Here is an 11352-nt window from a genome sequence, read left to right as displayed (position 1 = left end):
AATACTGAAAATACAACATATGCTCCCAGTATTACGAAGAAACGGCAAGGGATGCTGGTATTTGGCATGTTATGGCAACGATATAAGCCCCCGGCAGCGGGGCCTGGGCCACTACGAATACTACCCGTCGGTAAAGGGTTAATAATTGATCATAACAACTAACATTAATAAATAAATGAAAAGAAAAAGCTAGAGAAAAAAAAAAAAAAAAAAAAAAAAGATGAAAAAAGAAAAAAAGAAAGAAAGAAATTAACACAAACAAAAACAACAAACTAAAGAATATCGTAAACAAATTAGGTCAGGTGTGTCTAACAAAAACTTTGTTGTCTAAAAGTCTTGAGTCATCTGTGCATGAATAAAACCATCAGATCTAAACATAATGGACAATGCATGTTGCTGGAGTCAATGAGTTAATAATCCAGTATAAGTCTGCAGTGCCAATTAAAAAGAATATCTGTAGATACTGACATGGTGTGAAAGGGTACTCTTATCCTTATCTAAGCTGTGTGTGTGTGTGTGTGTGTGTGTGTGTGTGTGTGTGTGTGTGTGTGTGTGTGTGTGTGTGTGTGTGTGTGTGTGTGTGTGTGTGTGTGTGTGTGTGTGTGTGTGTGTGTGTGATTGCAATTACCACCTGCCAAGCAATATTCATGCACAGCATATGCAATCAACGATTTCAAGGGCAATCCACCAGAACAGACAATCTATGATACTATTCTCAAGAGAGAAAATTCTACCACACTGAGTATAAGGGGAGCATAATATAATATACATGGATACATAAAGATACAAACACACACACACAAGTATGTATATATACCTATGTATGTATATATGTATACATATATCAATCTATTTATCTCTATCTATCTATTTATATGCATGAAAATTTAAAAGAGAGAGAGAGAACGAATTCCTGATTATAAACATTTCCCCAAAAAGTCAAGTTTTTTTTAATGTGCCCAATTTCCATTTTTTCCAGTTGTTTTCAGTATAGATGGAGTATATACTGGTAATTTGTAACACATCTAGGAGACTGGCCTGCTCCCTCCCCAAACAGGTTGGCCAAAAATGCAAAACTTTAAACTGACTCAACAGATACAGTTAAAACTAAGAGAGAGAGAGAGAGAGAGAGAGAGAGAGAGAGAGAGAGAGAGAGAGAGAGAGAGAGAGAGAGAGAGAGAGAGAGAGAGAGAGAGAGAGAGAGAGAGAGAGAGAGAATATCTATCAATATCATATATTTATTGCTATTGTTAATAACCTAAGAAACATGAAAAAAAAAAAAAAAAAAAAAAAAAAAAAAAAAAGCTAATATATCTTTGAAGAAAAGTCAAGAAATAAGGTAATCAGGTGAGATCTGGTAAGCTTGACTATTTGGTGGTTCAACACTTTTGGAACTATCTATGTGTAAACGAAATTCACAATTCATTTTGGCACCAGCTATGTGTAAGCAAATGATTTAATTCATTTTGGAATCATCTGTGCAGAGAAAATTCACAAACAAAAACTGCAATGAATAGTGCAATAAACTGGTGCCAATGGATTAACTGTAATTATCTAATTCACTGTCAAGAATAAATTTACCAATAATAAATATTTTGACAATATATCAACAATAAAAAGAACTCCTGACATTGTTTAGATGAGGAAACACAAGATCAAATAAAAGATCTACATTGAAGATCATCTCTATAAATTAAAGTGAATAATATTGGGGAAATTGCCAATAAAGCATAGAACTTGAATTGTGAACTGTTCACAAAAAAACAGAATGAGGAAGCTTTAATGATATTTGTCCTCTAAAATGATTGATAAAATTTCTTACAGCTTATTTTCTGTCACTCGGCCACTACTGGTTATATTTACCATTGTTTCTGAGTCAATGTATCAAGAAAACTTACTTCTAACCTCCTCAAGAGGCAAATATTTACTTGAAGAATAAGAGCCACTGTTAGCACTGCAATCAGATAAATTGAATATGTCTGCTCTTTTCCAAACAAATTCATGTATATTAAGATCCCATGCCCTTGCAACTGGAAATAACTTTGAAAAAACATTGAATATATGGCAATCCCACTTCAAGGAGGTTCCCCCCTATAGATAACATTTGGTCCTAAGAAAACCTTTTTGTTTATTACCTTAGAAACAGGGCCAAACTCTGTAAGTTAGATTAGAGAAATATAACTTTGATAATTTTGTTAGCCATCTCTTCCTACCTGAAAGCTACTGACAAAAATGCTTCCTTTCATAGCTCCCTCAGGTTCTTTTCAAAAATTATACTCCAGACACTGACTGAGGTATGTTTGCTACTATTTGTTTCATCGTGAAAGTAAATAACTAACAAGCATTTCCTTACTTGTCTGTTTATATCTCTTATCAGTAATGTCTTTTCATTCATTCATTCATTTCACTCATTCATTTATAAGAGCTCAAACTAGATACATGTTTAGGGAACTAAATGCAACTTAAAAATAATCCAGTACACAAATACAAAAAATAACAAAAAAGGAAATATCTACACTAATTTTCATGTAATTAATGAAAATCCATAATAAAAATAGTGGATAAACAAAATCACAATGACATCCTTACTCTGTATCTATGCTTTTTATGGTGGGATCTTTCTCTGTCTCTCTCTTTATGCTTTTTCTTCTTGTGGTGGTGATTGTGATGGTGGTCTCTGTGGTGGTGATCGCGATGGTGGTAATGGTGGTGGTGGTGGTGATCACTTGTATCTAGTGGGCCGGACTCTGCACTGCATAAGGGAGGGTCTGAAAAGAGAGATTGCAATTACCACCTGCCAAGCAATATTCATGTACAGCATCCGTAATCAAGGATCTCAAGGGCAATCCACCAGAACAGACAATCTATGATACAATTCTCAAAAGAGAAAATTCTACCCCACTGAGCATAAGGGGAGCACAATATAATATAAACTTTCAAAATCATAAGTGTTTTATATATAAGTAATGATTTATGTATCAGCTCATTTTCCAAGGTGAAGAGATTTTTAAGATTAAAAATTACCAATGTAACATCAACCTCATATTTTAGTTGTAATATTATTTTGTATTGATTTGTCTCATGTTCATATCAACCAGAAAACTGAAAATTAGGTTACAAAGTGGAAGACAGTTATTATATAAACTAGGTAAAGTCACCAATTAACTTAAGCAACACTATTTGCATTTCATAGCTTTTTGATCACACACTCATCCATATGTTAATAGTATAGTCCTGATAATCTCGGATTACTCTACGATCAAATAATTTTAATTTCCATTAATGAAAGATAAAATGGAGAAGAAGAAGGAAAAGAAATAAAGAAAGAACAAGGATGGATCTTCAAAACTAAGTGACATTCAAGATTTATAAGCTCGTATGGAAACATATAAAAGTCTTGTTTTGTAATGGTTAATGGATAATGCTTTAAACAAATAACTTTGCTAGACATCAAAGGTCATATCAAACCATGGTAAAGTATTGTGGTGAAAGGGGTTTAAAGGAGTTCTTTATTAGAAAATGTTTTAGATTTCAACAGTCATGATATTATATGAAAGTATGGTAGTGAATGGGGTAGAAAGATGGGGAGTAAATGGGTAGGATTGATACTGATAGAAGGGGGGAGGGTTAGGGTCAAAGCGTGATAGGATCAAATGGAGGGTATTTATGCATCTGAGGAAGAACAGGTTGTCAATTGAAAAAGTGGGGACCCCTGAGGATGTCTGACCTGTTGGTGGCCTGGGAAAGAGAGGACAATAAGGAAAAGCAAGGGCAAGATAGTAGGATATGTAGGAATGAAAGAGGAATATTGCAACACGAGCATAAAAGGTGGGTATGACCTATTCATAAACAGGCAAGGGCAGTTTCCCAGCATCTGTTCTAGTGGTATGGTGCCAAGGATCATGCCAAGGCATCTGCTTGTTCATTGTCAGGGATCCCAGAATGGCTGAGTATCTAGCAAAACTTAACTGCTTTCTGTTGTGTAGAGATATAAAACAACTGGTCTTGTATCTTACAAACTATTGGGTTGACAGGGTGTATGGAGTGTATGAGTGATATTGAGTTGCATGAGTCAATGAAGATGGTGAAGGATGAGGAAAAGATGGAAGACATGCCTTGTAAAGCAAAGAGAATAGCACATAGTTCTGTTGTAAATACACTTGATTCAGGAGGATGGGGAAGTTGCATGTATGAGAAGGAAAGACTACAGTGAAACCAGTACAATTTACCACTCTTCATTTTCACCAATAAAACTAATATATGGATAATGGTTAATGGTTAATGGTTAAAAGCAAGAGAAATGTGCTAGACATCTAAGGTCATGTAGCACTATAGTTAATGTTTGGGAAGGGTGGTTGAGTTAGTGATTAGTTGTCTAAGCTGGGCAAAGGAATGGTTGAGTGAAAGGGTTAGGGTCGGGTGTGTATCGGAGTTATATTAGATGAAGGATATGTATGCGTTTGAGGAAAGAGAATAGGTTGTTGAAGCAGAAAGTGTGGGATTCTGAAAGGATGTCTGATAGGTTGGGAGGTCGGTGAAGGGAGGATAGGTGGGGGAAAGCAGAGGTACGGGTTGTTTCAAAACGTGGGCACGATAATAGGATGTGAGGGATGAAAGGGGAACATTACAGAAGGAACATAAGGGTGGATCAGATCGTGACATCAGATAAGTTTGTTAAACGGGTGTGGCCAATGTGTAAGTGAGCAAGAGCAGTCTCCCAACGTCTGTTCCGATGAAATGGAGTTGACCAGGAGGAGATTGATAGTTTTACAGAATGTAATTTATTAGTGCGGAGGCTTGACCAAAAAGATTGCCACGTTTATACAAGAGGTCTTAAAGTGTGGGTAATAATCGTGGCTGGGATATGTGAGAAGCGTGGTTGGTATGATGTGGACATAGAGGCGTGGCGTGCTAGTGTATCTGCCTGTTCATTGCGGGATTCCAACATGGACGGCACCCAGCAAAATTTGATTGTTTTATGGCGTTGTGGACAGGTAGAACAACCAGTTCTGGATCTTACAAACAAGTGGGTTGGTGGTGTGTATTGACTTTATGAGAGTTAATGAGTTACGGAGTCGTAAAAATTGTAAAAGAGGAAGAGGAAAGTGAGTATATGTGTTTTAGAGCAAAACGGTGAGTGCATACAATTCTGTAGTAGGCACTGGATTAAGGAGGAAGGGAGTATTTGAAAGTACGAGTTGGGAAGATTACTGCAAAACCAGCACCGAGGTGGATTTGGAGCCATCAGTATATACATGAATACTAGAGGAATGAGTGGAGACATGGTCAAGGAAATGTGTGAGAAGGACATAGGAGGGATATTGATTTTGGTGGGTCGGGGAAAACGAAGAGCAAAGTATGGGGGTGAGGTATGAGCCTGGAGGGACGGAATGGACAGAGAATGGGAGAGGTTGGAGATGGGGGAAAGGGGAATGTGAGAGGAGGGTATCCATGCGTGTTGAGAAAGGAGTAGGTAACGGGAGATGAGCTAAGGTAAGAGAAGTAGGGTTGTGGGATATTTAGTTTAGTGAGGGAAAATTGGTGGAATCGAACATAGCATCGGAGAGAGAGAAGGGCACGACGTCGAGATAGAGATGGTATGCCTGATTCAGTGTACAGGCTCTCAACTGGGAAGGAGCGAAAGGCGCCTAGTGCTAAGCGAAGACCACAGTGATGGATTGTATCAAGATGGGCAAGGAGAGAAGTTGGGCAGAGGAGTAGATATGGCATCCATAATCAAGAGTGGAGAGGATCAAAGTAACATAAGATGAAGGAGAGTTTTGCGATCTGAGCCCATGGATATATGGAGAGAGTTTTAAGATTCGAAGACGGCGGAGAGCTTTTTCTTAATGTGTAGAATATGGTCTCGCCAGGACAGTTGGAGTCAAAAATGAACACCTAGGAATTTGCCAGAGGAACGGCATTGGAGTGGAGTGCCATATAAGAAGAGTGGGGGTAGGAGACCTGCACGTGAGCGAGAGAAAAGAATGGAGAAAGATTTAGAGGTAGAAAAGCGGAAGCCGTGGTTTGTGGCCCAGGAAGATACTGATGAGATTGCAGATTGAAGAAATTGGTAGAGATTGGTATGGATGTGCCAGAGGCATAGATGGTTAAATCATCAACATATAGTGATGACCGGGCTCCTGGTGGTAAAACTGAGACAATATCATAACAGCAAGAAGGAATAAGTGGTACTGAGCACACTGCCTTGTGGGACACCTTCGATTTGGGGAAAGAAAGATGATGTGGCAAGGCGATTTTAACCTGGAAAGTGCGTTGGGAGAGGAAGGACTTTATGAAGACACCCATGTTTCCACGTATGCCTAGAGAGGACAATTGTTGGAGGATATGGTACCGCCATGTCGTATCATATGCTTTTTCTAGATCAAAAAAAATAGCTAGTACGGATTCATGGCGTGCAAATGCAGATGTAATATATGTCTCAAAATGAGCAAGGGGGTCAGCTGTGCTTCTGGCACGGCGAAAACCGAATTGGGAAGGAGAGAGAAGATTGTGAGATTCAAGATACACATTAAGCGGAAGTTCACCATTCGCTCTAATAGTTTGCACAAGCAGCTAGTTAGTGCGATGGGGCGATAGTCTTGAGGAAGGGTACCCGATTTATTGGGTTTCAGGAAGGGAAGGATAAGAGCTTCTCGCCAATTAGAAGGGAAATTTCCTGATGTCCAAATGTGGTTGTAAATTTTTAAGAGGAAGGATAAGGAGGAAGATGGGAGTTGCCGGAGCATACGGTAGTGAATACCGTCAGGGCCTTCATGAGTGTACGGCACGATTGTAGGGCAGCAATGAGTTCAGAGGAAGAAAATGGGGCATTATAGGACTCATCAGAGGATGGGGTGAAGATAATGGGGGTACGTTCTCTGGTGGTCTTAATAGAAGAGAAGTGTGAAGATAGGTGAGAACCACTACTGACCTGGCTGAAATAATCACCCAGTTCATTAGCAACTTGGAGGGGATCAGAAATGAGGGTATTTCGAATATGGAGGACAGGGGCAGGATGGGGGGGATGTTTGCCTGATAGGTGTTATGGATTCGGCGCCAAACATTTGAGATAGATGTAGAGGATGTAATTGATGAAACATAATTTCGCCAGCTATTTATTTTACTATTCCGATTGTACGACGGAGATTGGCAGATGCTCTTTTAAAGGAGATAAGGGCTGATAGTTGATTTGGAGTACCTCTCTTGTAGCGGTAACTGTTCCAGGCTGCACGTTTTAAGCGAAGTGCTTTAGTGCAGAATTCCACCATGGAACACATTTGGAGGTATATGGTCTTGAGGTTCGAGGGATAGCTGTATGTGCAGCTCTTAAGACTGTATTTGTGAAATACTGTATCATTTCTGAAATGGAAGTGAGGGAGGATGGAGGGGTATGAATAGCAGAGAGTGAAGTGAAAGTATGCCAGTCAGCTCTATCAAAACACCAAGGTGGGGAGTTAGGGAGTGGTACGTATGAAGTAGGAGAAGGAGAACTGGAAAGTGGTCACTATAGGGAAAGTGGTCTAAGACTGACCAGTGGAAATCTAAATGAAGAGAAGGGGAGCATAGAGCGAGGTCAATGCATGAAAAAGATTGCGTGCGTGTATCAAAGTGTGTGGGGCGATCTGAATTTAGTATAGTAAGGTCAGCTGTGGAGAGGAAGCGCTCTAGAGATCGGCTCGGAGTTTGTGATAGAATCACCCCATAGAGTGTGGCGGCAGTTGAAGTCACCAACTATGAGGAAAGGTGATTGAAGTTGGGAAATTAGATTTTCAAAGCAACAAAGTCAATGGGGTGGGATGGGGAGAAGTAGACTGATATCACTGTGATCCAACGATGAAGGAAGATACGGATAACTGTGCAAGGGACATTGGTTTGAAAGGGAGGTGTGACATAAGGTGTTTTCTGATTGATAAGTATGGATGAGACATAAAGGGAATGTGGGGATGAGACAAAATGATAATTGGGGATTGGTATTGGAGGATGTGTTAGAAAGGTCTCTTGAAGGCATACAATAGATGGACTATAAGAGGAAAGGATATGACGAAGGTCAGGTCTGTGGGAGCGGAAACCGCGAATATTCCAATGAAGGATAGTTATACTTTACTGATTTTGAGGGGGGAAGCAGCTAGAGGGTGGGAAAAGGACTGAGAGGTCTGAGATGGGAGAGGTGTGGGAGTTGGTGTTCTACTAGGAGGGGTATTAGGAGATGGAGGGTCTGAGGAAGGGGATACTTGTGACATAAGGGATTCACGTGTGTATCCAGGAGGGAGTGGAAAGGATAGAGGGGATGGTGGGAGGGATAATGTGGGCGGGGTTGGTGGTTGGGGTCGGGGGGATGGGTTGTGTTGGGAGGGGGTAGGAGGATTGGGTGTAGGGGGGATATCGTTAGGAGGAGGATGGATATCAGCAGTTTACTTGGAGTGTGAAGGAGCAGGATTGTAAGATTTGGAGGTTGAGTGTCAGTTTTCATTAGGTAATCTTGAATATTTTCAATGGTTTCTTCTAAGGAGTTGGTTTGGGAGTTTTGGGGGATATAGGATTTCTTGTGAGGGGGGGAAGATGAGGACTGGTGTCTCAAGCAAAGGAGTAAAGGAAGGTGGGGTGATTGTGTGGTAGGGGAAAGAGGGGGTGGAACGTTGTTCTGTCTGTTACGGGTTAGTGCGAGGAGGGAGAGGGAAGGTGTTGGGGTTTGGTGTGTGATTGAAATATCTGTAGTAGAGATTGGAGTGTCTGATTTAGGATGGCAAAAGAGTTTGACTGGGGAAGGTAGGAGGTATGAAGAGGGGGGTTGGTTAGATGTAGGGGGGGTGGGTTTAGGAGAATTGGTAGAATGAGCAGTATTATGGAGTAGGAGTAAGAGAAAACACGTCGACGTGCTTCTTGTCTGGCTTCACGTAGTGTGAGTCCAAGTTTTTTGAATCTGAGAGTTGCTACCTCAGACTCAAATTTGTAGGTGGGACAGCCCTATAAAATACATTATGGGGCCGCCACAGTTGGCACATGTGCGTGATTGTGCAGGCAGTTAGATCGGTATGGCCAGGTTGGGCACATAGTGGGCATCTGGCTGTGGAACGGCAATGTTTGGCTGGGTGTCCTAGACGCCAACAATTTTGGCACTGACGTGGAGGAGGTTGGTATGGACGAACAGGGAGGGATTCTCTCCTATATAGACGTTAAAGGAAGGTCATGTCTAACGGAAGGTAATTTTGGCGTATGTTAGTGGGTTTCTTTCGATTACCTCTGGGGGGGAATGGAGTAGCATTGTACTGACGTTGCATCATAGTCTTGTGAGACAGGCAAGTAGGTCTTCTCCACAATCTGACCAATCTTTGTCATAGATTGGGCAATTTGCTGGGGAGATTGAAACTGTTCCGGTGCAAGTATTGAGGTTGGATGGGGTTCTGCAAGGATGGGGTTACCATATATGTCTGTTAGTTTTTGTTAATGCTATAGCTTGGTTTTCGGATGTTACTGTGACAAGACGGGAGCGGTCGGGTCGGCTACGGAAAGAGACTTTACCTACTTGTTTTTGGAGACATTGTTGGAAGAGAAGGGTGTTGTCAGAGTAGGGAGCTGTGGGAGGGATCACGAAAATACGGTCCCATTTGGCTGCGCTGAAGAGGGTATTCAATATTGTTGTAGTGATAGGGGTAGTCGAAGGGCGGGTGCGTGACGATGGAGTAGTGTTGAGGGAGATAGTGTTATGGGGAGGTGGGCAATAAGGCTGTAGGGTATTAATAAGGGAGGATGGGGTGGTTGATGTTGGAGGTTGTGGGGGTAGAGGTGATGAAGTTGAGCGTGCTGGGAGAGTGGAAATGTTCCTTAAGGATTGGTTGTTGGCTACTGTACTAGTAGGCATTGATGAGGGGGTAGTTGTTGCAGTGTTCGGAGCCGTGGTCAAAGGAGAGCCTGGGGTCAGGGGATCGGATGAGTTTACATCTTTGGGGCTATTTGATAAAGGGGCAAGCCTCATTGCCCCTAATAGTGGAGATAAATTTTCATTATTGGCCATGGTAAGCCTGGATTATGTTGGGGATAAAAACAGTCCACCCCTCAGGGTCCCCTTGAGGGGTAAGGGCTAGATAACAATCAGGGGAATACCGTGCCCATGGCTCCCTCAGGCCGTTCAGGACTGGCACAAAGTCAGCCTTTCATCCTTTCAGCACGGCTCTCACACCTTAGGAGGTGGATAGTAGAAGGGTTTGGTGAAGGGACAGAAACGAAAGGTGGGAAGGAAAATAAAGACCATGCAAAATTAGTTGAGTCGAGGGCTGAGTCCCAAGGTTGGGGAGTTCCCATCATTGGGTCCCAGTCTCCGCCTCCTAAGCCCCCCCACGACAACAACGGGCAAGGGATTGGGGGGGAATATATGGATAATAAATACAAAGGTAGTGCAAAGTAACAGCAAAGAATTATAGCAAATGTATATTTGCATATATTTTCAAATATGCAATTTTCTTTAGAATACAATGAAAGACAGAACCCAAATGTCTGAGAAACTCCCCTCTTTGGGTAAACTAAATTAAAATCAAATGGTTTGCTTCATAACTAAGCATAAAAACTACCCAGTTGCTCCAGAATTATATATGTGTATATATATATATATATATATATATATATATATATATATATATATATATATATATATATAACATATATATATATATTATATAATACACACACACACACACACACACACACACACACACACATATATATATATATATATATTATATATATATATTATATATATAAGAGATCAGTTCCTTGTAGAAAATTAGTGAAAAGATAAAACTTGTATCTATGTGCATGCTTGTACACATAGATACAAAACCTTTTACATGAACAATACACTATAATGGGACAGCAAATTACAACTTTCATTTATTGAACCACTAATCCTCTCCTAGTATTAAAAATTTAAGATGAAATTGTTTTTTTTCTTCTTTTCTCATTACACACACATATATATAAACATACATACATACACACACATATATATACACATATGTGAGTGTGTGTGTGTGTGTGTGTGTATAATGCATGTATGTATGCATGCATGCATGTGTATATATGCATGTATGTGTATAATACATACATACATACAAAACACACACAAACACACACACACATTCATCTTCAGGCCTGAAGATGGAATCAATGAGTTTAATATGTGCAATGTAGTTTTTTCTACAACAGTATCAACACAGCAGTGTTTCATCAATATATATATATATATATATATATATATATATATATATATATATATATATATATATATATATATATATATATATATATATTAACAAGGAGTATCAAGAACCTTCAGACTAACTACACTCAAGAATA

At 40.1% G+C, this 11352-nt stretch overlaps 1 protein-coding gene across 1 annotated transcript in view; it reads right to left on the bottom strand.

Annotated features, from left to right (window-relative positions):
- Positions 1-2556: 2556 nt before the first annotated feature.
- LOC119583557 (SKI/DACH domain-containing protein 1-like) overlaps positions 2557-11352 on the bottom strand; it is a 17340-nt gene continuing 8544 nt past the window's right edge. Inside the window, exon 2 of the mRNA XM_037932104.1 lies at positions 2557-2768. Coding sequence (XP_037788032.1) covers positions 2572-2768 — 197 coding nt within the window. The 3' untranslated portion in view covers positions 2557-2571. The remainder of the gene's footprint in view (positions 2769-11352) is intronic.

The sequence above is a fragment of the Penaeus monodon genome, chromosome 17 (genome assembly GCF_015228065.2).
Source record: "Penaeus monodon isolate SGIC_2016 chromosome 17, NSTDA_Pmon_1, whole genome shotgun sequence".
Taxonomy (NCBI): domain Eukaryota; kingdom Metazoa; phylum Arthropoda; class Malacostraca; order Decapoda; family Penaeidae; genus Penaeus; species Penaeus monodon.
The sequence above is the reverse complement of the archived record's forward strand: the minus strand, read 5'-3'. Positions and strand labels throughout refer to the sequence as shown.